This window comes from Podarcis cretensis (genome assembly GCF_951804945.1).
Source record: "Podarcis cretensis genome assembly, chromosome: 6".
In the NCBI taxonomy this organism is placed as follows: Eukaryota; Metazoa; Chordata; class Lepidosauria; order Squamata; family Lacertidae; genus Podarcis; species Podarcis cretensis.
In genome coordinates this window covers 57,333,245-57,360,690 of record NC_137175.1, presented here as the reverse complement: position 1 = coordinate 57,360,690, position 27,446 = coordinate 57,333,245, and the positions used below count along the sequence as shown (strand labels likewise).

Sequence of the window (27,446 nt, the reverse complement as noted above, 5' to 3'; positions counted from 1 at the left end):
TGAGAACTGTTCTTAGGTGCCTATCTCCAGCAGCCATTACAAGACTGACAGTGTTGGTTTTGGTGGAAGGCATTTCAGAGGGTGGTTTTTGAGTAGGATCCAGCTGCCTGTAGGAGCAAGTTTTCCATTTCTGCACACTTCTCTTCGATATTCCTATTGCCCAGCTACCTTCAAAAGGACAAGACTTATTTTACCTTTTGAATTTCTCTGCTTTCAGTGAGCAGTGGGATAGTTTAACATCCTGTTGAGAATATTTTTCCATCCGATTCCAGATTAGGAAGAAAGGGAAGGAAATGTAGTTAGCTGAGGCTGGGTCGAATGGCTATGAATAAACTTAATGCAGTTATGGAAGGTGAGGAGACTAATACTATTTACCGTACTCTACAAATTGTTCTTGTAGCTAATGCAGTTTCGTGCAGTTAGCTCTACCATGGGAACTTTAGTGGCTCAAACTTGTGAGTTTTGATTTTGAAGCTTTGTTATTCTGAGCGACTTCATATGGTCAGAGGTGTGGCAGGAAGTACTTATGCTTTCTGCAATTTTGGGTAACAAGCAAAGGACAAACCTCTGCAAATGCCTCATGGAGAGCACCTCTCCATTTGTGTCATTTAGAAACCCCTCCCTCCCTTCCTCTATAAGTTTCTGTTTATGCTACCAAGAGTGGCCTGTTCCTGCGAAGGTCTTCCCATTGTCCCTTGGAAGACAAATGAACAAATAAGAACAAAAATTGATTTTTGTGGCATCATTTGTTTAAAGCTGGCATTCTATCATTTAACTTAAAGTATTATGCTAAGTATAAGATTGATAACGTTTACATTTCAGGCATGCCAAAGTCATTTACTTGAGACTGCTCTCAGTGTCAGTCTTCTGTATCTCAGAGTTGCATTTCTGGCCCTGGTAGCTCTCAGTTTGATAGATAACAATTTTATCTATACAGAAATGAAAAGTGTGTATATGCCTGAAATATATTGTGGTGTGTTGACCTGAAGTGTTGAATGCAAATAAAATGTTTAAAATATTGCTTCCTAGAAAATGTAGTTATTCTGTGTTTTTGTAAAAAAATAATAATTTTAAGTGCTGGAACCCATTTAATTTTTTTTTTAAATTAATTGAAACTTTTTGGTATTCACACAGATATGGTGACTGCCATCCAGTATTTTTTATTGGATCATTAGAGGCTGCTTTTCAAGAGGCTTTCTATGGAAAAGCCAGAGATGTAAGTACATTTTTAATACTATACTCTCTAAAATGCCTTTCTGTCCACTTCCTACACTGATTAACTATTGCAGTAGTTAGTTCCAAAATTGGTTATGTTTGCATGTCACATTGAAACATAGTTAATGTTTAACTGTGGCTTAACATGAACAAGCAGCAATGCATGCTGGTCAGACATCCCTACTTTACTTTTGCCCCTACTTCCAACTATGCCACGCTGGAAGTGGCGAATCATAAACCTTGGCTTGTCATGTTGTTTGCGCCCTAGTGGTTGTTTTCCTCAAACTACAAGTGGTAAGCCAAGAACAACACAAGTGTTGTATCCAATACTATGTCAGTGAAGTTCTGATTGCATGACCAGGGCCTTCCGCCTTTCCCCACACATACCCAAAATCTGCTCTGGAGGGTCTCTGGAGTAGATTTTGATGATGCACGGGTGAGAGGAGGGGGAACATCCATTGCGCAACTAGAAGTCTGCTGCTCAAGTGGTGCAGCAGTATTGGATACAACGCCTTGGCTATGGGCAATAAGGGTGAGTTGTTAGAAAAACAAACCACAAGCTTGGATTCAAATGACATAAGAAGCCAAGGCTTATGGGTAATCGCTCCCAACATGCTCCAGCAGGAGTGGGAGAGCAGTGAAGTGGGGACTTTTTTGTTCACATTAAACCACAGAGACACTTGAACCAGGCCAATGTATCAAGTAACTGAATAACAAGTTTAAAAGGATCAAACTCTCTTACAATTTTACATTATTTCCTAATTTCACTCATTTCCTAATGGGAGGATTTCCTTAAGAGTAGTTATTAGGAAGTAGTAATGTTTTTTAAAGTACAATTTCTAAAATATATACTTTACTTCTAAAATAATTGAAATCTGAAACCATATGTTCTAAACTGAGCTGCAGAGGGCACTTAATTTTACCAGGGCAACAGACGAGCTTGAAGCAATAGCATTCTTAACTTGAAGTGAGAAATTGAGTTGGAAGAGTAAATAAAAACAAGATTGAAGGTTTAAATCCTCTGCTAGGCTTTTTGAATTTATATGCTCATTAAATGTTTATTGGAGTGGTCGGATTACGAAGGATTTAGGGAGCTTCATCAACTGGTATATAGTTAATCACTAAGTAAAACACTACATTTTATAAAGTGTTTCTCACGATGCCACACTCAATCCATCTTAATGAAAACCACTTCAAACTGATTTAATTTGAGAGCACTTTGCAGCCAAGAGTGTGTGTAGACCTTGTCCTTTTTCTTGGGGAATTTTAAGTTGTCTGAGCAGAAGGTGTTCTGTAAAAACTCAGCTTCAGCTCCAGAGCAAGAACTAGTTTCTTTGTACTTTGTTTATCTTTTGTGAGGAAAACATCTAGCAGTTTTTGTGAATATGAATAAGGATAAACTCTCTCTCTATATATATATATGAATAAAATAGAAAGTTAATGAAAGGTTCTGGTTATCAGAAATTGTACTTTTCTTATGTACTTGGTATACAAGTAGTAGCTTGCTTGCTTGCTTATTTATTTATTTATTTATTTATTTATTTATTTATTTATTTATTGATGAAGAGACATTGTGATCTCTTTTTTTAAAGATAGTTACTGAAAATGTGTTATTTCCCAATTTCAAAAAGATTGTCTTCTCCTGCATACATATTGTGACTCTCTCATAATTTATCCTTCCTAACATTCATGTTAGGACGCAGGTGGCGCTAAAGGTTAAAGCCTCAGCGCCTAGGACTTGCCGATCGAAAGGTCGGCGGTTCGAATCCCTGCGGCGGGGTGCGCTCCCGCGGCTCGGTCCCAGCGCCTGCCAACCTAGCAGTTCGAAAGCACCTCCGGGTGCAAGTAGATAAATAAGGACCGCTTACCGGCGGGAAGGTAAACGGCGTTTCCGTGTGCGGCTCTGGCTCGCCAGAGCAGCGATGTCACGCTGGCCACGTGACCCGGAAGTGTCTCCGGACAGCGCTGGCCCCTGGCCTCTTAAGTGAGATGGGCGCACAACCCCAGAGTCTGTCAAGACTGGCCCGTACGGGCAGGGGTACCTTTACCTTTACCTTTAACATTCATGTTAGAAGCAGAACTAAGTTACTGATTGGTTACAGTATTATCAGTTATACCATGGGTAGGCAAACTAAGGCCTGGGAGCTGGATCCAGCCCAATCAACTTCTAAATCCAGCCCACAGACGGTCCAGGAATCAGCGTGTTTTTACATGAGTAGAATGTGTCCTTTTATTTAAAATGCATCTCTGGGCTATTTGTGGGGCCTGCCTGGTGTTTTTACATGAGCAGAACGTGTGCTTTTATTTAAAATGTACCTCTGGGTTATTTGTGGGGCATAGGAATTCGTTCATTATTATTTTTTCAAAATATAGTCCGACCCCCCACAAGTTCTGAGGGACAGTGGACCTGCCCCCTGCTGAAAATGTTTGCTGGCCCCTGAATTATATGATATGTTTAAACTAGATAAGAAAAAATGGAATTTTGGAGAAAAGCTCACAATTTGAAAGAGAGTTATTGCAGAATAATGAAAAATTATTGTCTAAAATGTATAAGCAATTATTGGAATGGGAAACAAAAGACAAGCTGGTTAAAGCCTCGGTGACCCACTAGGCAATTGATATAGGGTATAATATAGAACGTTGGGACGTGGGTGGCACTGTGGGTTAAAGCACAGAGCCTAGGACTTGCCGATCAGAAGGTCGGCGGTTTGAATCCCCGCGATGGGGTGAGCTCCCGTTGCTCGGTCCCTGCTCCTGCCAACCTAGCAGTTCGAAAGCACCTCAAAGTCCAAGTAGATAAATAGGAGGGAAGGTAAAACGGCGTTTCCGTGCGCTACTCTGGTTTTCCAGAAGCGGCTTAGTCATGCTGGCCACATGACCCAGAAGCTATACGCCGGCTCTCTCGATCAATAAAGCGAGATGAGCTCTGCAACCCCAGAGTCGGCCACGACTGGACCTAATGGTCAGGGGTCCCTTTACCTTTACCTATAATATAGAACTAAACCTCTGGGAGAAACTATGGAAGAAAGATCTGAAATTAACTGCATGCTACACGTTGAAAGAGAATACATGAAAATGATTCATAGATGGTATCTAACCCCAAGAAGACTAACTAAGATCAGTGTTAGAAACTGACATATGAAAGCTAGAAGCTAAATGGCACCTTAAACCTAGGTCATGGGTGCAACTACTGAATTTTTTGTCTTATAACAAGAATACAAGGCTTAAAATGAATGAACTGCAGCTAAAATATTATGTTCATTTTTCACATGGTCTAGTCTTTCTCCTGCCCACCCCCCAATTATCTTAAGAGGCTTTCTTTTCCAGAGAGTGACTGGAAGTGGGAAGTTACAGATAGGTAGCCGTGTTGGTCTGCCATAGTCAAAACAAAAAAATTCCTTCCAGTAGCACCTTAAAGACCAACTAAGTCAGTTCTTGGTATGAGCTTTCGTGTGCATGCACACTTCTTCAGATACACTGAAACAGAAGTTTCCAGACCCTTCTATATAGTGAGAAGGTGGGGAGGGGTATTACTCAGAAGGGTGGTGGGAATGGGTGATTGGCAGATAGCTGTGATGAGCCTGTTGAGGACTCTTAACGACTGCAATGGGTCTTACAGGAAAAAGCAAGGGGTGAAAAGGTGAAAAATGGCTTTGTCATGTATAATGAGATAAGAACCCAAGGTCTTTGTTCAGACCAGGTCTCTCCATGGTTTTAAGTTTGGTGATAAGTTGCAATTCAGCAGCTTCTCTTTCCAGTCTATTTCTGAAATTCCTTTGTAGTAAAACAGCTACTTTGAGATCTTGTATAGAATGTCCTGGGAGATTGACAGAGAAACCAGTAGGTGGACCTGGTTACTTCACTCAGTATGAGGTAGCATCATATTTTAAAAAGAGTGTTTACGTCACCACAGAGGAGAAAGCAAAGGGCTACATTTATGCAAACCAGTGCTCTTAGTTAAAACAGCTTTAGTTAACCTTATTTTACAAAGTTTCTGAATCTTTGGTTGATCCTAAATGCTGAATTGGTTTAGACTGGGTTTTTTTGGGGGGTGGTGGTGATGAAATTATTGCTTGGTTTTGAGTATTCTTCATCATGTGTTCTTTAGATCTAGATGCTGAAAATGATTCACCAAGATGGTTATCAAATTTACTCATCTGTGTACTTCCGATTTTTAAATGTGCTGAAATTATCAGCTGCCTAGTTCTACTTCATGATATTAAATATGAGCTAAAAATGGTTGTGTGAAACCACGTTGAATGGCATGTGGAGAAATAACATTTGAGAGAGAAGATCCACCTAAGCAGCCCTGTCAGCAGAAGCCTTGTGCAAGGACTACAACTTGTGTGATGGGCCTTTCCCTCTTCTCCTTCCTTCCCTTGCCCCCCTCAGGCTCCCTGGGCCTGGGAAAGCCGGTTTGCTCACCTCTCTGGCTTTCAGGGCCTGGACACTAAACTGCAGGCTCCTGCACTCTGGTCTGCTTGGGCTCTGCTTGCCTAGCAATGTGGATGGTACTGTAAAATACAACAACAACACCCTACTTTAAATGCAAATATTTAGGTCAAAAGTTAAAAACAAAAGATTTCAAATCAAGTCAGCAACAACTTGGTCTTCAGTACCACCTACAGATCCTGGCTGAGCACTGCAATTCCTTTTCCCAAAAGACTGTTATCGTTCAAACATGTTACCTGAAACCTGAAAAAGCCAATGCTTTTCCTAGTGGTCTGTGACAACTGTTGCCTGGTCACAAATACTCCCTTTTTAGGGAAGGTGATTGAGAGGGTTGTTTCTCAACAGTTGCAGGTACTCTTGGATGAAACAGATTATCTTGACCCATTTCAATCTGGATCTAGGCCTAGTTATAAGACTAAATTGACCTTAGTCACTCCCTTTATTGGGAAAAGGACAGGCAGAGTGCAAACTTGTTATTTTTACTTAATCTCTCGGTGGCTTTTGATATCATCCACCATGGTATCCTTCCAAGCTGATTTGGTGGGATAGATATTGAAGGTGTTGGGTCATTTTCAGTTGGGTGATTGTCTTTTGGCACCCTGGGACTTGGGGTGCTGTGGGGTACCATCTTGTCCCTAATGTTGTTTATCATCCATATAAAGCCATTGAAAGCAATCATTTGGCTATTTGGGGGAAAAGTCAACAATATGCTGCTGATACCCAGCTCTTTTTATCTGAAATAGCCAAATCAAAAGGCTGTGCAATCCTTGGGCTGATGCTAGGACTCAGTGATGGGCTAGATAAAGGCCAGTCAACTGGCAAGATGGAAGCCCTGTGGGTTGTTGGGTCTTGAGTCCAGATAATTGGTCAGTAGCCTGTTTTGAATAGGGCCATACATCCCCTAGCAAAAAATAATATTTGGTGTTGATTAATTAGGTTTTTGTCTCTGGTTTAGAAGTCCATGCGTGTGCATTTGTGAGCATGCATTTGTGATATGTAAGCAAGCTTTCCCATTTCTTTCAATAATGCAAGCAAATCAGCTGTCCCTTCGCATGTGCAGAGCTCATCTTCTCACAGTTGCTACCTTTCTCTAGCACAAGGTACCAAATTAAGGACTACAGAGTCCTTATTGGCCACATAGTTATTCTGCAACAGAACACCCCATACATATTTTTTATTTAATATAAAACAAGTCTTACATACTTTTGTACTTAAAATTAAAAAGAGATTTGACCACAAACAATGAAAAATGTGGATATTAAAGTTGTTTTGTTATTCTGTTCCGATATTATCTGTCATTCTGGTCTGTTCTTGGGCTGATGACTAAATACCTTATTATTAATACCCTTTATTCTTTGGTTTCTTAAGACTGATGGAAGTGGGGGGGGGATAGCTGCAAATACAAGAAAATTAAACTGGATTTAAGAATAATTTATAATTCTTAACAAGCTTCGCCTACATTCAGAAGCAATTAGCATTTCAAAATTAAGGGATACCTGCCTATATATTTCAAATGGTGGCATATTCTGCCTTTTAGGATTGTTGGGTTGAAAAATTAAGTGCTTTTCTGAAGCAAGTCTGCCAAAGGAAACAATGCACTAGGGAAAGAGATCATTCCAGATACTAATATCTGATATTTAATGACTGAACCATGGTAATTTCTCAATTTTTCTCTTAAATATAATTTTAATAAATAAACAAACCAAAATTAACCAAACAGAATTTAAGAGAATCTAGGCATGTTTTAAGCCTCACTCACTCAAGCCAACAGCTCAGGTAGGATTTTCAAAAGCTAGGCCCCCAAATCACATTGTGAGCCATTTGGATTTTGGTGGCTAGCTCAGGTGCTTTTAAGAAAAATCTTCCTCAGAATTAAATAGTGGTGTCACTTCCAAGTAATACTTTCTCCAGATAATGCCCTTTTAGTAATCTTGTTACCTCACTTCCTCACAGAGGAAGATCTAAAGGGACAAAGCTCCTATTATCTTAATACTTTCCCGGGAACTTTGCTAAGGAGTTTGGTCACTGAAAAGCTAACCTCCTCAGGACCACTCAGCATTTTGATTGATGGTTTCTTCTCGTGTTTTTACGATTTCGCTGCTGCTTCATCCAAAACAGTTTGTGTGGATTTGTTTTTAATTGATTCTTTTGTAGAAATGTAGCAAATGCAAGGTTTCTTGGTATTAGGAAAAACACAGACTCAAATCATTACACATACTATTGCTAAATGTTGCCTGTATATTTTAAATGAAATTGTTATTAATGTTGGTAAATTAGAAGTTTTGAGATTTGGTAGTCATTTCCTTCCCAGAGTACTTTTGGATCTTTACTACTCTAGTATATATATATATTTTAATCCAAGGCATCTTTAGCCAAGAGACTCAATATGATTCTACTTTGTGCCAGAAATGGCCAAACTGAATGATCTGAATTTGAAATCCAAATGGCATTTTGATCAATAAATGGGGGTAGTTAAATATTTTTGGCCATTTCCTAATTTACATATGCTAAAGTGTGCACCTGCCTTGTTTTCTAGTATTTGGCCTCAACTCCTAGCTTTAAACTGTACATATTTTGGAAGGTTCATTCACATGGAATCTTATATTTAACAGTTTCATGGGGTTGTTTCTTTGGGACGAAAGGAGTTTCTCAAGAGCCTTTTTTTCTCTGCTCCCAATGAAAAGAGGAGAGCAAAGCCATCCGCTTACCACAAAGCAGTCCCACCACAAAGGAAAGATTAAGGGTTTAGGGAGAGGTCAATGTGGGTTTTTCTCTAACTAAACACTTTCCTAAAGTTTCCTTGTGGAAAAAATAATGAAGTCATCTAAGAGTTTTTAAAGAATTTTTATTTCTTTTTCACCGTCTGCATTCGCTTGTCTTCTCAGCATGGATGTTTAATCTTTCTAGGCTTTGTGAATTGGCCCAAATGAATAAGTGGTGAGCTGTCTCTCTAGGAGCTAGCGGCTTATTCTAAGGCCCTAATCACTGAGTAAACACATCTTTGCCCTCCCTCTCTTACAACTGCTATATAATAGTGGAGATTCTAGCACAGTAACCTGGATATTGCAGAGATCCACGCTTTGAAATGCAGAATGGCTGATCCTCCAAAACAGACAGTGCCTGATCTTCTCCTGCCTCTTTCTTCTTTTTTAAATTAAATATCACCACTGAGATGCTGTTTTATTGCTTGATATTGTGCATTAGTGCCCTGGATTTTCAAGTTTAGTTTCAGTCAACATTGTTGGCTGCACTTATATGGAACTGTGCATGTTAGGCTTATTGGTGGCCTTTTCTGGTGCATGTGTACTTGGTTTTGAATCGCTTTTTAAATTAAAGCGGACAAACATTAATGTAAATGTCTAATCCCTTTTCCAAAGTCTACTGTTGAAATGTTTTATACTTTTAAAATTGATTTTGAGGACTTACACAAACTCTGTATTTTATAAATGTGCTGATTTAAAATGAATATGTTGTTAGAACAGATGTTTCTATGCATTCAACATATTTATTTTTAACTGGCAATTTTTAGCTGGTTAAATACATTGGCTCTGATCCAAAGAGTTACTTTGGGTATACCCAGTGCTATTTCTTACTCCCTATAACCCCTGCCTCTTGCCATATTGCAAACTGTTTTAAAAATGTGTTCCAGAAACACAATTTCAGAACCCACATTATGTGTTGAGCTTATTGCATCTTGGCCAATTCCTCGAGGGGCGGATTTGAATGTATCATAAAAAGACAGTAGTTTTCATGAAAGATGCTTGCTCATTATTACTTGTGTCTCTTAAAGAAGAAGCAGTTTTATAGCTGTATGTTGGAACAGCTTGCCAGGTAGCCATAGGCTGTAAGGAAATTGAGCAGACTGGTGGACAAGGCCATCCCTGCTCCACCAACCCACTTGGTTCCCATGCTGGCAGCAGATGAATGGGATTCACTTCTTCTGGAGCCAGCAAAACATCTTCCCCACATCAGTCCATTTGGTAGAAGGCACTTACAAAACGAAGCCCACATTTCCACCATGGAAATACAGGCTCCTACTTTCTTAGGCTAGTTGAAAAAAGTTGCAGGTTGGTAATGTTTTCGGGCTTATTTACAGGACAATATTTTAATAAGTTTCAGTTAAATTTGTCTGTTGTCTACAGAAGCTGAAATATTAGGAACGGAACTATACCTCATCTTTCTATGGTGGGCTTTGCCACTGCAGCCTCCTGGAATAATGCTTCTTGTGAAACTGCCAGCAGTACAAAACTACCTATGAAATTACGATTTGAAACTACCTGTGAAATTAATACTTAGGTTTATCTAAACTGTAAATGAATGAAATTTTATGTTGTAAAATTTTATATAACATTTTCATGCTATGAGTTTTGTGGTCTCAGAATTTTTTTGGTGAGTTTTCTTTTTATATCAGCTACTGTATTTTCAAACGTTATTCAGAATCTAGACAATTTGATAGTTATCAATTTCCCCTGAGATGTTGGGTAAAACAAAGCAACAGCATAGTGTGCTAGAGTAACATCATTAAACTTACAGTAAACTCAACAAGGAAATTGAAACAAAAACAACAAGGAAATTGAAACAAAAATCAGTGTTGTTATGAGATAAATATATATTGTTAGATTGAGACTTTCCATGAATGGAGTTTGGGTGGAGGGGTTAGTGGTGGGTGAGGCAATTTTCCCATATAGCCCCCATGCTGCTCCAGAGTTGGGTACCCTGCAGAACAGTGTGGAAGGTAGCATTGTGAGCTGCTTGGGGAAGGGGAAATTGCCTTGCCTTTCTGCTGGGTCTCTGTCCCTTTTGTGAACAGATGGATGTTACCCAATGCACAATATAATTTTATCCACGTGGCCTGGGAATCAGGGATTAATTTGCATAGGAATGCTTTTTGCATAGGACTACAACCCAAGTAAATGAGAGATTTTGCCCCAGATCCAGAGAAAGTTTTGAATACACAATTTCCCTAGATCCATTTTGTGTGTGTGTGTGTTGCTGTGCACAAAAGGAAATGTGGTGCTACATCCCTTGTTTAATTCTCCCTCTCCCTAATGCATAGTAAACCTCCTATCCTAATGCCATTGCATTAAAATCAGCTATTGGTTGTACAGTAGTAAGTATTTGCAACTGATTAAATTCTAAATTCAATTTTGGTGATTATGACAGAATGTAAACATGGCTTTTCTTCTTTTTATATAATAGTCACAACATTATTATTTCTGTAGAAAAAAATGTTCTTTAATAAACATTTTGGCCATGGGTTCTTGATCGCAAGAATAGAGTAATTCACTTTCTCTCCAAATACCATTAAACAAAGAATTGTTTCTGTGGAAGCAGCAGCGGAGTGCTGGGTGCTGAGATTGTTGAAAGGATGTTCCAGCAATATCAATAGGATGCCTCCAAAATATTTGGTTAGGGCTGAGACAGAAATTTCACTTATATCTAAAAGTTGTGGTGGTGGTGGGCAAATAAATCAAAATAACATGCTAACACTCCCCCCACCCCTGTTTTTCAGAGAAAGCTGCTTGCTGTCTACCTCCACCATGATGAAAGTGTGCTAACCAACGTGTTCTGTTCTCAAATGCTTTGTGCCGAATCTATTGTCTCCTACCTTAGTCAGAACTTCATAACCTGGGCATGGGATATGACAAAAGAAGCAAACAGAGCAAGGTAAATAATTTGGAGTTGAATATTAAACTGCTTTAAGAACTCAACAAACTCAGTGTATCTTTATAATATATGTTACATAGCATACCTTCTGTTTAAATAATAGATTTTGTGACTGTCCCCCCCCCCCCGCTGCCGCCTTTATCTTACATTGTTCAGTGATTTACTTTTCACAGGCTAATGTTCTCAGGATGCAGCCACTGCGCGTCCAACACATCCTTCCCCACTCTGTTCATTCACAAGTCTCCTGGGCCATTCTCTTCCTCCTGTCTGCCAGGGTTAGTAGGTGAATGAGGTGAGTGAGCAAGAGAACCAGTGAAATATCTGAGTGAGAGGCATTATGACTGCATCCTTTTCTGGCGCCTTGGAGGATACATTTAGAGTCACCATCACCCAATGAAGACCTAGAAAGCATATTATCAACAAGTGGAACCTTCAACAAAGAGATGCGGTGATCTGATTCACACATCATATTAAACTGTAGTTAAAATAAACTATAGTTCAATGTGAATGATCTTGCTGGTACACACTGCTCAAATGCCCATTCTTCACTCTTCTTCCATTCCTGCTGCTTCCATGCCAGGAAGGAAACTAAGTAGCTTGCTGTTCCATGTGTGGAAAAATATGTAGATTAGGGGAGCAGCATAATGTGGACTTTTGAAATGCATCCACTTTTGAGACGCATGGACTAGCATGATGCTCATTCAAATTGTTTATTTCATAGTTTATTTTTACTATGGCTTAAGATGTAATGTGAACTGGGCCAGTGTGGCCTTCTTCAGTTCAGATTTCTAGCCTACCAGTCATGCCTTCTTTCAGCACATACTCTGTCCTATTCTTTTTCCTCCACTTGATTTTCTGTCTATTAGCCCCCAATACTAAATCAGCATTTCTGTGCCGATTGACACATACCAAGTCCTCTTTTACCTGTTTTAGGGTTTCTTCCTCAGGGTTGTGTTTTCCTAAAGATTTTTCATTTTGGGTGGAAACCATTGGGTTCTCTCCACACCTGATGATACTTCCCCTTTGTGTGTGGTGGTGCCAGTTTGGCTGTATAAAGATTCAGACTTGGAGAATGAGTTCAAGGGTGGTATTAGAAGGAAGTGTAGCAAACGTCCTGCAGATTGATGCAGTGATCTGTTGTGTCTGGAATGGGGAATTAGAAAGGAGATAACTTTCTGTTATGGGATAGAATAAAGCAGTGGGATGGACTTGTAGGGTGAAAGCAAGTTGCAACCTGTTCCCACATCCTGATGAACTGTATAGAATCTATTGCGTTGCATAGATATGTAAGTGTAATACCAGAACCATCTACAAACACCCATTTTCCATCTGTCTCTTTGCTATTAATAGTTTTTTAATACACCACAGGAAGTTTAGTTTGAAGGGCCTCAGTGTTGAGCTCATGTGGGAAAGTTTTGTAATATGAAAAATAACCAGAATTGCTACACTGGATTTAATCTGATCCATTTGACTTTAGTCAAATGCAGCCTAATTGTGATAAATAAAGGCAGAAGTTTTCCCATATGGTGATACAGTTATTGGGCTTTAGATTGCACTTAATTGTCTGCTGGCAATAGTTCCTTACCAAAGTTCTTTCTGTAACTGGTGGAATGTGCGGGTTATGTCATTCATCATGATAGTCTTTAGAAATATTGTATGTACCAATGAGCCTATGTCTATATATTTTTATGATGGAAAGATCTTAAAATTGTAGTAGCTGATCTCCTTTTTATTAACTTCAAGGATGGTCTCATTCCATGTTGCTATTGATAATCGTTACTTAATATAAACAGAGCACTTAAGAAATCACATGGTTTTGTGTTCCTATCGGACTAGTTCACTGACATGTGCATTCCTCCACCATGCCGCCCGGTAACTTACAAATGAGTTAATTGCAGTTAACTTTTCAAATTAAGACTGAAACATGCAATGTTCTTGCATAATACTCCACAGACTACTTGGATGCATTTACCATAATCTTAATTTAATTTAGATTAGCTCACAGTGTTGACCCGTGCTTTTAATTGTTTTAATTACTATTGAAAAGAGGGATAAAAAGTACTTTGTAACACAGATATGAATGAAGTAACTATGCTTTTTAACACGGCAAAATATGTGGACAAGAGATTGGGCTAAATCTTACATGCTGCCATTCACTGGGGGTAGGGAGTTCCCTCCTTTCCTTTTATCCCACAACTTGGTGTCGAAGGAAACACTATTTCTAAACCATCTGCAGTGGCTAAGTTCAGTCGACTGCCTGCTGTTATATTGTTCTAGTCTCTGTTTAATTCTCTAGTTTCTTTTATTTTACAATGACAAAAAATTGCAGTGTAGTTTCTTTTGAAAATCTGTGTTTGAGGGAGGTTTTTTTATGACTGACAATCAACAGGCATGTCATTGCTTTGTTGTGTTTTACTAAAGAAGTCTATTAAGTAGCACAACTTTGATACACTAGTTATAAGAGTTTGCAGGTTACAGAGACACCTGTGGTGACCAAAGCGACAGAAGCTGCTTATTAGAAAGAGTCTGTACAGCTGTGTCCTATTAACTCCTTATGACACTTTTAGAAACACTTAATAAAGGGCTTGTTTAAGGCTTTATAGCTATTCTCAATGGATCTAGAACCTGATTGTGAAATACAATAAGATGCTTAAGCTTACACTTTTGGGTTTTGCTATCAGTTTATGACAAAGGAATTATTGTATAGCAGTTTTCAAATGCTATATATAAACAAATGATTTTTTATTTAATTTTATTTCATTAGAGCATTTATAACCACCCTTCTTGTATAAATACACTCTGCTCAGGGTGTCTTACAGCCTATAAAGATTGCGATTTAATAAAACGAGCAAACAAACTTTTCAAAAGAGATGACATCAGCAGTTTTTAAAAAAATCATTACATTGTCTACCTCATAAAAGAAAAACCTGCCAGAAAAAAGTCTTCAACAACCAGTGAAAAACAATGACAGAGGGTGCCAGCCACATTTCATGAGGTAAGATACTGTGTGCAGCTACTGAGAGAGCCTTCTCTTCTCCCTCCCAGCCATGCTTCTATTCTAGGTGGAGCATAGGGAAGGTCAAAATACAATTAATACTTAATATATACATATAAATTTAGGTTACTCTTAGGCTGCAGGGTTATTCATGCAGCATGGGGATAGTGAGGAATTGCTAACTAGAGACCATAGTGCTATCACATGAAAATTGTGAAGGCTACTTCAATATAAATCTAACAGATGGGGTAATATTAAATTACTATCTTCCTAACACAATATATTAAAAATATAAAGTCCTGGCTATGATTGTTGATAGACTTTGTTATGTGTATCTACAAATATCTGTCAACTTAATATGGACCTGTCACTTTGGTGGTATGAGGACAGATTAAGGTTAGATATTTTATTGAAAATTAAAGCAAATGTCTTGGACTCTTAAGTGGAAAGACATTCATAGAAAAATTGTTCCTCCAACTGGAGAGTCAGACATGATTTTGGGTGGGTTCTCCCTCCTCCAGAAACCCCCATCATACTTTTTTCCATGTTGTTCAGGAGGAGCCCCTGATCCTCTGGAGAAGCTGGTGATAGCACAGGTGGCTGCTGGGATAGGGGAGGAAGGGACCTTTCCTTCTGTGAACTTCCTTCTGCTTGCTTTTCTTAGAATCCAAGCTATTGTATGCATATTTCCACAAAGTAGCGCCCAATTTGAACAGCGGACAATTGGATTGCCAAACCAGGTGCATTACTACTGCAGCCTATTGGTTCTTTCTCCCTCCATTTCCTCACTCTGCAGCCTTTATTCAGAGCCGCTATTATCTGCAGAAGGAGTCAGACCTAAAATTGCATTTTACCTTCCTCTCATTATGATGGAGGATTGAAAGAGATTATGTGGGGCCAGGAAGTCCATAGTGGAGCACTGATGCTCATCCTTACCTGATGGCCTTATTATTGTTAGCAGCAAATAAAGTTTATTATTCTTGCACCCAAAGTGGTTGACATAAACCATAAAAAACCAACAAAGCCACAATTAATTTATCAAGTTAAATAAAATGCAAGTTAAATAATAGCAGCTACTGAAGAATCATATCAGTTTCTATGCACATGGTTATAACTCATCAGCAATTCAGGATCAAACTCATTGACCAAACACATGTCTGTTTGTTGTGTTTAGCCCCGAGCCCTTGAGTACAATATTTCAAATCCTCTTTTCCTTGGCCGGTGCTTGCTAGTCTTAATTTTAAAATGTTTCTTTCTCCTTTAGTGTCTCAGCTTAAGAAAGGGGTAATTGACATACACATTTCCTTATTTCCATGACCAAATAATTAGCCAGATTCACATATCATACATCCTTTTTGCTAGTTCATCTGAATGAAAACCAGTAGATTTACTGCTTTTGTATGCACTGGTCTCCGTTCACATGCAAGTGATGACAGATGCCCTTTTAGTCTGGTCTGTGCCACTTCTGAATGTTTTTAAGTCAATAGAGAAAGTGGGAGAGAACCATTTTAAGTCAAATACATGTTCTAAATCAATGTCACTTTGTGATTTAGTTGGAAGACATGAAAAATACAGCAGCCAGTTTAAGCATCACCCACTTGCCTTCAGTTCTGATGGCTTCTCATGGAATGAAATAAAATTCAGCAAGAGATAACTTGCAAAAGAATTGGATCTGTTCCTGTTTAGATAGCAGTCCATTCTTAGACTTTTGTCTAAGTTTGTCAGAAATTGCTTCTATTTTGTCTATAATAATTTAAACACAGTTCAATTTACTTACAACAACATAATTATCAAAGGTGCTTAAAGGTGCCCAGGTCAGGAGTCTAATTAATGTTTTAAGAAATAAAGATTTACTACCAGGCAAGTTTGTCATTTTGTCTGTGGCATGTTTTGTAGAAGAAGCAGAGGAGAGAAGTTGAGGAGGGAACCCTCCTGTTTCTTGATTATATCCCACCCGCTCATTTTCTCCTTTTCTCCTTTGCTTTTGATTTTAGTGGTGGTCTTAACAGAATGTCAAGATCAATTTGAAGCATGGTTAAACTCAAGGTTTGCATTCTGCCAGCAGCAATTGTCCCTACAAACAATGCTGTGTGTTCTTGTAACTTCAGAAGCTTTTAGAAGGATCATGGCAAGGGCAGCATCTAATGACTTTATTAGTATAGGGTTTCAAAACAGCCTCAGTAATTGTTCACATCTCTTTGTCATGTAGTCATAATTACTGCAAAACATTGTTCAGGGTTGCACTTGTGAATGGTTTCCTAATAGCAAGAAATGAAGAAAAAAGGGAAGGGATGAAAGGTGATTGTCTCTTCACACAGCCTGTATTCAGATAGTGCAAGAGCTGTTTGTAATGCTGAATATGTCTACTAAACAAGGAAAATCCATATTTAAACATATATACTCTTTGAGATGATACCCTGTTAGGTGTTTTGAAATATGTATCAAAAGGACATTAAGGCCTCCACATCTAGAAAAGGAAAGTTGTGATTGATGACCTATAGATTTATGAATGTTAAAGGTGCACAACTTTCCTCCTTTGATCTGGCTTGGTTTTTTGCTTAAATTACTCCAAATAACATTGCATGCCAGTCATACTCCCTAGGCTCATTTCATCAAATTAATACGCAGAATTCTTATACCGCTGAAGGATAGGTTGTTCTGCTCTTGAAATGATTCTATGTGCAGAATCTTTAGTCAGTGAATTAAGCAAGAGTACATTCCAGAAACTGTTGTAGTGCTACATCTAACTCCAATTGAGCATTGGCCTCAGTCCTGGGTTCCTACTCCATAGCCCCTCAATTGCAGGGGTCATCAGGAAAGGGGTGGCATTGGCTTACAACTCCTTACTGTGAACTGTTGAAGCTGCTCCAGCTGTATGTTGCTGTATGTTGCAGTGCTTCTAAACCGTTCACCAATGAATACCTGCTGGTATTCTACTCCTTGTGTTGATTCTGTACGTATAGGAGAGCATCATGCAATGCAGCAAGGAATGCCTGCTCTAAAATATATCAGTTTAGGGTCAGTATTTAGATAAATGAAAAATCAAAATCTAGAATGGAAAAGTCCTAAAGCTAGAGTCTTGAAAACTGATTAAAAGCTTTCCCTCACAAATAAAATTCTTAGTGCACAGTAAATATGTATTGATTTCTCATTTTGGTTCATAGTCCATATATTTTTCTTCTTAATTATATCCTGTTGTGGAGAAATCACTGTTTCCTTGCACTCAAATTTGCAGTATGTCATATCTGGAAAAATGCAATTCTTTCAACAGGTAGCAAGTTTGTAAGAAATTGTTGTGGATCACCAGTGGCGTTGCTGTCTGTCTAGTATGTTGTTGTTTGGATGCTAGATGTATGCCCTGGGTGGTTTTCTGATGCAGTTAGTGATGACTGACAGAACTGTTTTAATTCTTATGCCGATTTGTTGGTGACCATGCATTCCTCTGCTGTACAATTTGAGTAAAGGAACTCTTTATTAGCTCCCCTCTTTGCCGTTCAGTAAACTGTTTTGCCACTTTGTGGCCATTAATTTTAACAGCAACAACAACTTGTTGATCTCTTTGTTGCATGGAGAAAACATACATGCGTGAATAACCATTAGATTTATGTGCACCACTCCCAGTCTGTTACAGAGAAGCAGGCTATTGCATCCTTGCCTTTGAAAGAAACTTGCTAGGCTATGGTGCAAAGACTCCAATGAAGATGAGTATAGTTGGATGGATTGTACACAAGGCCCTTAGTTATGGAATTGAAATTAACACAATACATTCTCTTAAGATCCAAGTATATGTTGTTTTTAACTCAAAAGAAGCCTTTTATGTAGTGTAGCACGTCGACTCCATCCCTGCATGAGGTTACCAAATTAATACCAATGTCTTTTCAGATCAAGATAGAGACCAGATTCTGGAAATATATAAAGTTGTATTTGCTGCATAAAAAAAACATTACAGCTGTAACCTTCTGGCATTTCATCTGCACCTTGATTAAAGGTAAAGGTAAAGGTACCCCTGCCCGTACGGGCCAGTCTTGACAGACTCTGGGGTTGTGCGCCCATCTCACTTAAGAGGCCAGGGGCCAGCGCTGTCCGGAGACACTTCCGGGTCACGTGGCCAGCGTGACATCGCTGCTCTGGCCAGAGCCAGAGCCAGAGCCAGAGCCGCACACGGAAACGCCGTTTACCTTCCCGCTGGTAAGCGGTCCCTATTTATCTACTTGCACCCGGAGGTGCTTTCGAACTGCTAGGTTGGCAGGCGCTGGGACCGAGCAGCGGGAGCGCACCCCGCCGTAGGGATTCGAACCGCCGACCTTTCGATCGGCAAGCCCTAGGCGCTGAGGCTTTAACCCACAGCGCCACCTGCACCTTGATTAGCCCATACTGAATACATCATTAACAGTATAATCCTTTGCATACCTACTAAGTCCCACAAATTCAATAAAACTTACTTTAAGGGAAGCGTGTAAGATTGCAGCCTTAGTTGGTCCAGTGCTCCCCTGTGTTGAGAAACCTTAGGACTGTCATGGCATTATAAAGAGGGAAAATCCTGTTGTAGAACTGTGCATCATGACTTTTTTGATAACGATGTGGACTAAACATCTTCAGTGTCAGGTCCTTTCATCGCTCAGGCTTGTAGAGCAGAAGGTGCAAAAGAATAGGATCCTGTGGTGCTATTTGTAAAAGAGCTGTGATGCAGAAGAGTGGTTGGCTGATGCCGGCCTCTGAGGAAAAAAGAGTGAAGGCATTTGGGCACAATTCCATTTACACTTACAAAAGCCTACAGCTGCATCAGTAATGTCTCAACGATTCTGTTATCAAAATCACAAAGACATTTAACAAAATCTATGTGGGTGCTTGGCCTTTTTCTTATCAGGAGGACTCAGTAAGCAACAAGATTATTACACCTAGTTTTTAAAAGTATGGAGTCTTTGACAATCGGGCATTGCAGTAACTAGCACTGCATTTGCAGAGGGATCATAAGAATACCCTTGCTTGGATCATACTGTACAGTGTCATGCCCCCCTCATGCTTGAAGTGCTACCTGAATTTAAAATCCCTCATAGAGCCACTGATCTTCAAGAGGTTATATAATCTGGTATTTCTCCTGGGCTAATATGAGGTAGCTGCTTCCACTCCCCAAAATATTTTCTCCAACCTCTTTTGCTGCCCCACACATAAGTGGAACATAACTGTATGCTAATAAATTTTCTGTGATGATTAACTCCTGAATTTAAAATGTTCCAGACCTGTAGAGCTGTTCTTTTTTTATGCTTCCCTCTTTCCTTTCTCTCTCAACTAGTAACAAAGCTAATAGAAGCCGGATAGCTGGGAGGAATAGACTGTTCTAGTCAGCAGGCCAGAGCCTCATCACAGTAACTCCTTGGGCATGGGCAAGGTTGGGGCGATTTTATCACTCAATAATGACCTTTGCCAGTCTTCTGCTTCCCCAAATGAATTATGAATAACTCACCCATGGTTACTGTTCTATTTGTGTAGATTTGCAAAATGGTACATTACAGAGAACAGAACTACCACACTCTTCGTTGTACTTCTCAGGACCAATTTCCATCTGTTGTTGCCACTTCAAAACCCTTCCCTGCTATTAATAATGTGAGGAGGAACATTTAAATGCACAGTTTTGCATTCTAACTGCTTCATAGTTTTGTGATGCTAGTGTTAAAATACTCCACACTTGTAGACTGATAAAAAAAAGGTAGAGACCTTTTGTCATAGTCTGGTTGCCGAGCTCAGTGGAGTGGGAGAGTCTCTGAGGTGTACATGCCTGGAGGCAGAGTTAGCATTCAAAGTCAGGTCCAGTCCTAGGGTCAGGCAAACAGCAATCCACATGACCAGACAGTCTAGGGGTCAGGGAATCCAGTGATCATTGGGTGCAGGGTCAAGACAAGCAGGGAGCAGCAAGGTAGGGCCAAGAACTACTAGCATTGTTACCAGCAATTGATTCCTGCTGGAAACTGCTTAAGAAGGCTGAAGCCAGTTGGTTCTCACCAGTGCCTTCCCCTCTGAGTCCTTGAAGGCTAATCAACTGCAGGTGGAGTCACTCCACCTCCTCCCCTTTCAGGATGCTGTTCAGCAGGTGAACCTGATTCCTGGCTCACGACACCTTTTTAAGGATAACACACACCATATGGATACACAAGTGCAAACGTTTTCAGTGGCAATCATGGACAGTACGTAATATGTAAATTAGTCATAGTAGCTTACAGCAGGATGGGGCCTTTATATTTCTTTAGCTTTGTATTATTTTAATCCATCAAGCTCAACTATATCTACTCTGAGAGTTACAGATGAAGAGCCACATAGCCTCAAACCATCTTAGTATTTTCAAATAAACTTCCTAAACAGAAACAATTAGTTTAGTGTTGACTGGACTGATTGCAATAAAAGTGTCATTGCCTGCAGAAAGATGTAGCAAGAAATGGTGTGAGCCCAGTAAAAAATAGCAATTGTCTTTAAAGAAAGTTGGGGTTAAGTGGTTCACATGCAGACTGTACTAAGACAATCATGCATAGATACCCTGTTTAAATATTACATATCACATCCTTCAGTTTTACATTTAAAATTTAAATATTAATACATAAAATGTTATTCTTAAATTAACATTTTAATGAGACTTGTGTTGACTTTGCAGAGTATAAAATTAATAATGTTAAATAATTACATGTCTTACGTGTTTAATATTCAACAAGTATTCTTTTTGCTTTGGAAAGACACTAAAGCATTTCTTCTATGAGGAAAGATACTTTTAAGCTTTATCTTAAAAAAAACCAAAACCCAGCAGATAGGTCAGCGTATATTGTCTCTTATCTTCAAGGGGCTGATTTGATTGACCTTAAATAATTCTAGAACTGACCTTCAGGTCATGGCTCATCAAATTGGTTTTACCAGATTGATGCTTAAGATTAATTTATTTAGAATTTAAATTTGGTTGTGGTAATAAATCACTGGTCCAGTTTCTATATCATGGTAAACCATAGTTGATTGTTTACAGCCAATGTGGAGATTGCACCTGCTTCACTCCTTTCCTAGTGGGAACAGCAAACCACAATCCTTGGCTTAGTGTATTTTACTTATTTGTATGCTGCTTTTTCTCCCAAAGGATCCCAGAGCAGCAAATGTTACATTAAAACAAAACAACTTAAGATAAACATATTTAAAACATTTTAAAACCACTTAAAACTTTTAAAAACAATCACATAGCTTCACAGTTACTAATTTCAAGGTTGCCATGGCCAGTAACTCATAGCCATCATATGCTTGGGTAAACAGGAATGTCTTTAAATTTTGTCTGAAAGTCAATAATGAAGGAGACAACTGCACCTCACCAAGGAGGCTATTCTAAAAATGGGGAGCCACTACCAAAAAAGCCTTGTCACGGGTCAACACCAGCCAAGCAGAAGCCAGAAGTAGCACCAGCAACAAGGAACTCCAAATTGGGATTGTCGTTCATTTGATCCATACCCACCACAATTGGTAAGCCGAGAACAAATCTTGGCTTCATGTTGGATCGAAGTCAACTACAGTCCCTAGTTCAGATGTAACAGTAAGCCAGCAATTGTGGTTTGTTGCTCCTGTTTGCCATAGGGGAGAAGCAAAGCAGGAGCTTTGGTTACCATGGTGCGCAGACTGGGTCAGAACGCTGTCAATTGAATGGCACAATTAGAGCAAAGTTATATCCAGTGCAGTTGTTTTGTTGTTGTTTTGCCATTTGTCCTCTCTGTATCCTCAAGTTTGGAGGAGCTGGTCTTCTTGAGTAACTTTGCTTAAAGCGCAGCCCAAGGACATCTTCAATCTGACTGTCCTCTTCCAGGAGCATAGAGCTTGCACAGTGCAAACTACCCTGAAAGTCTCTGCAGCTGCCAAACACCACCCACTAGTAACATCAGAGAGTCTCTGGCATCACAACCCTCTAGTTTCCATTCAGTGGTGGCAGCCTGATGATGCATTCAAATGATGATGCCGCACGCACTTCCATTATTCTGATTTTTTTAAAAAAATTTTACCCTTAAAAAACAAATGTGTTCCGTGGCTTCCATCTTAAGTTTATATATTCTACTGAAATGAGGCCAGTGGAGATTCAAAGTTGGGTCTAATTTGTTTTCAGACTTTTAGCAGCTCTCAACAGCAAGCCTAGTTTTGACTTCCATTATTTGTCATTCTAGGTTTCTGAAGTGTAGATGTTGAGATTTTTCCCGCTGATAGGAAAACGAAGTGTCGTGATTCTGTTTTGGATTTTGATATCAAATGCTTCTCAGCCTGTGACATTTTAATGCCGCTTGTCTTTTCAAATAGATTTACCTTCTAATGCATGAGACAACAGGACTTTGCTCATCAGATAGTGCATACATTTCAAGATCAGTTGTTACCTAAAATATTATCATAAGGCATAAGAAAACACATGATTTAAGTTGCCTTTCATGAACATAATTAAGAATTAATAAGCCTGTACCAGTGGCTAGTCCTCAGAATTTCCACTGTTTTGCCTTTTGTGACCTGTGTTATTAAAAGTCCATTATTTTTACAGACTTTATTAAATTGGATCTTATTAAAGCATTCTATATTTGCATTTGGTCTTTCATAATTCATTATTATTATGACATTTACTTTTTACCATCAGATCTGAAAACATATCATAAGCTACCCTTTTCTCTTGAAAGAAATGCTAATTTCAAACAGTCCTCTAATGGAAGAGAAAAGCTTTATCAGTTTTTTCATTTATTCAGGATCGTGTTAAGAATACTAATGCCAGACTTCAGTATGCTAATGGATGAAGGCATTTTTTTGGCCAAAAGCTTAGAATTATTGTTTTAAGACTGCACTAGTAAGTATGAAAGTGAAGAAGGCTAGTACTATATCCAGAAGCATAACTCTTGAGTAAAAGTCATTGATTTTTATTGCTACTAATTGAACTTACAAATTGTATATTAAAATATTATCTCTAGGTATAAAGCAATATATGTATTTCATAATTAAATAAGTCCCCAACTTTTATTCTGTTGGTATTTATTTTTTCTAGATTTGTGTTTTACTCTGAAGCTCTTAAGTTTAGTTGCTGATACCTAGTAAAGGGTACAATACACAATACTTGCAGATTTGTATAGTCATGTGTATAGTCATTTGTATAGTCATGTGAAGTACAGCAAAAGTTAGGTTTGCTAGAGTTCTTTTGGGATGAGTTCAATTATCCATTCAATACAGAGTGACAGAGCCATGGTAATTTCAGAAGTGGTGTTTCTGTGAAGTGAGATGTCACAAATGATAGATTTCTGGTGCCATTCCATGTTGTTTTGAGCCCTAATGTTTTGGTGTGTTCATAGTTATCCACACAACTTCATGCAACAATACCAGCACACTGAACCTTTCAGGATGGTACTGTATGTTGTGTCTTGATGACAAATTCAGCACCTAAAGATTCAACTAAAAGGCATCATTACATTACTTTGAGCCTTGTAGTTTATTCTGGTGTGGTGCATATGTAGCAGTTGTAACTGAGATACCAGTTACCTTGTATGTGACCCAATCATACTTACAATGGCCGAGAAGTGAAAACCATTGAGTTCAATAGGGCTTACTTCCAAGTAAGTGTGAGTATATGACTGCAATCATAACTACTTTCTATATCTTTCCTGCTCTTGGTAAACAGGTGGAGCTTGGTGCTCAAAACATGGTTAAATGTTTTGTGTTTGAAAATTAGAAACAGCATGCAGAATTCTAAGTAGATCTCTTTTTTTTCTGCCTGAGTAAGAGACTTATCTTAAGGAAACTGATTCTAGCACTTCTGAAATCCCAGGAAGTGGTTCTTCAGTCAATTTCATTCATTTTTAGAAATTTCAACGAAAGTCAGTGTTCAAATTCTGTTGGACTCTTGAAAGATTTGTTCAAAAATACTTCAGGAGATGCAGTGAAGCAGAGGTTACCCTCATATGGTGCCTTCTCTGTCGTCACACCCCAGGTGTGGAACTCTCTCCCTGTAGGGATTAACTTGTCCCTCTTATTGTCAGTTTTTCAAAGCCAACTGAACATGCATTTTTTCCTCTGAGTCTTTGAGGTTAAATATTACCTGGAATCCAGCGGATATGTTGTTGCTACTGTATTGATAAAGTTTGTGATTGCAATTTGATGCAGCGTTTTTAGTGTCTTAATATGTACTGGGGGATATTTGAATTTTTGTTTGATTATTTTGTTAAACTCCATGAAAGGCTTCTGATCCCAATCCCAGATGTCCCGCTTTGGCTTCCAGGCTACCAAAAGACAGGAGGTTTTTTTGGTCCCACCCTGTGGCATAAGTCAGTTGTCTCACACCAGAGTGCGGGACCCAAAAATGGAAGGAAAACCTCCCTAGACCCCACACATCATCACTTTTCTTCCTCCTTCCATTGCAGCACTTCCAGAAGCCTTTCAAGACAAATACTGTAGGTAATAGTAAAATGGTGTGATGTGTATGCATTCTAAATGTTGCTCTAAATGTTCTAAGTGCTGTTAACAGTCATATGATTAGTGTTAATGGTCTGAAAGTTGAGAATTCCACCAGACATGAATGTGTGACAGAAGTCCATGCTTGCCTTGGCAGTGAATGAAAGGAGAATGTATTGTAGACTTGCTTCCCCAGATGTTAAAGCATATGGAGATATATTATTGGAGTAGAATTTATTCATATCATTTAGCACTCTCTCACCTCCCTCATTTTTCTCTTATTTGTTCTTTATTTTAGCAATGCCTTTGGAGCAGATAGACCCCATGTTTATTAACCTGTTAACCACTTTAGTTGTGAATGCCAAGGCACACTGCCCCTGCTAAAAAGTTTGTTTTATCTGGCCTTGGGATTACTGTAACAGGATGACCAAATTTCTCATTCCTCTTTGCATATTTGAGAGGCCCCAATTGTTTTATATATTTGTGATAACAGAAAAATAAACTATAGATTTCATCATCAGGAGGCCTGTTAAAATATACTACAACCTTTGAGTTTGTTGTACTACAGAGCATCTGGTTCTACATCACATTGCAGAGTAGAACATGCTATTTAAACCTCGAAATGTCTTGGGCTGGCCTTGGTCTTTCTTTGGATTGTGACTAATTCCATTCTCTTCTGTTCAGGGAAAAAATAGTTTGTATTGGTGCATTCATTATTTTAAAATGTGGTGTTCATTTTCTTCAGTATGAGAACCAACTTGCTGCAGGATGGAATTTGATAGCTCTGAATATGATAAATGGGAATGTTGGCTTTGATAAATATTGATAAATGGGAATATTGACAGGATAAATGGGAATATTGACAATGATATAGTTACAAAGTGAACACGCAGGACTTTTGAAACTCGCTAATTTAGTCCAAATCTAATAACCTTTCTTTTCCTTAATAAAGTGGACATTGCTTTACAAAATTTCCACCCCCCTTTAAATGTTTCTGTTTTCCAGGTTTCTAACGATGTGCACGAGACACTTTGGTAGCGTTGTAGCTCAGACTATTCGAACTCAGAAAACAGATCAGTTTCCACTTTTCCTGATTATTATGGGGAAACGATCATCGAATGAGGTGCTGAATGTAATACAAGGTACCGTTTTTTGGTTCTATTGGGCATATGTTCCTTCTTGAAACTTCCAAGTTAATTTTCTGGCGGTCCTCTCTAGAATATAGTTTATCTTCTTTAGTTCAGAAAGTACCTTTTAGGGAAATGTAAAGTGCAGTGCATTTATACTATACTCATTTGCATTTACTACAGCCAAAACTGATTTTCTTACTCTTTGCATCTCTAATGATGAAGAGGAGTATAGTGTAAATAGTGACAAATGGCTTTTATTTTTCATGCTTACCAGCAAGTATACAAAAAAATGAAAACAACTGACAGACTGTGAATGATAAGTTTTCTGTAGCTAGAGCTTTAGAAACAGGAATTCAGGTTCGTTGTTAGAATAGATCCCCTTTCAGATTTCCAGCATTGAGGCTGATTTGAGTAAACATGCATAGGAATTTACTACAAAAGTACTCTCCAGTAAGTGTTCTTAGGATTAGAGCATTCTTGTGCATATCCACTCAGATATAAGCTTCCTTGTCTTCAATGGGATTTCTGTCCAGGTAAGTCTACATATAGGGTCTCAGTCTTAAAGACTTTGGGCAAGCTATCATGTCCCATTTTAGCCTGCCCTATAGCATTATTGTGAAAATTAAATGGGATGAAGAGATGTTATAACTGGGCCAGAGTCCTTTATGTTTTGAGTCATTGAATTCAGGTATCTTGCAACATTCTTAATTTGGAACTCTTAAAACATTGAAATATTGTTGATTTCAAGCTGAGATTTCCATAACTGAAGGAGTCTGCCTTGAAAGCGAAACAAGGGTCCAAATCTAACCAAAGCTGTGGCAGTTTGATGTTTTATCATAAAAAGTTCCTTTCGCTACTCTTGGCATTGCTTTTCCAAGTTTAAATTTAGTGTGTATGTTGTCAAAGACATCCTGATTTCTGAAAGGTCGACATTTGAAATTCAAAATTTCACAATGCCAAATGCAGCCAGTATTGCTGTGGAGAGCAAGCAAAATCTCACTTGGAAAATAATGGAAAGAAGTGAAGCTACCATCTTCTCGCATGTCAGCCCACCTTGCATTGGAGAATAGAGAATTGCTATTGCCACCCAGGAATGAAAACCTGACAGGTCCATAGAATGGATTTTAACAATATTTGGACTAATGCGAAAGGAAGGGTAGGATTTCAAGGGACAACAGGATATACCGGTATATACTGCTATTTGAGATGCAATATAAAAGTCTAGAAGTATTTGGATACAATTGTAACTACTCTGTGGAAAGTGTTTTGAGCTAATGCCCTCAGATTCTTCTTTGAAGCTAGCCCAAATTTTACATATCAGTTTGACAATATTTTTTTTAAGATGCTTCTTTCAGCTACCTGAAAGAAATAAAAAAAACCCCTCTCTCTTCCTGTTTAGTGATCCTGTTTTCACCTATAGGAAAATATAACAGAAAGCATCATCAATCAGTTCAGAATAAATACTTCCGTCTATGCTTGTGCATACATTTTATTGGAAAAATTAGAAACTTGTGGGGGGCAGCCCACCGATAAACAGAAAATATTCTAAGAATCTCATCTCA

General features: G+C 38.7%; 1 protein-coding gene across 1 annotated transcript in view; it reads left to right on the top strand.

Annotated features, from left to right (window-relative positions):
• Positions 1-27,446, top strand: part of FAF1 (Fas associated factor 1) — a 169,545-nt gene that overhangs the window by 107,409 nt on the left and 34,690 nt on the right. The window contains exons 12-14 of the mRNA XM_079980352.1: positions 1,135-1,216; positions 11,180-11,334; positions 25,760-25,896. Coding sequence (XP_079836478.1) covers positions 1,135-1,216; positions 11,180-11,334; positions 25,760-25,896 — 374 coding nt within the window. The remainder of the gene's footprint in view (positions 1-1,134; positions 1,217-11,179; positions 11,335-25,759; positions 25,897-27,446) is intronic.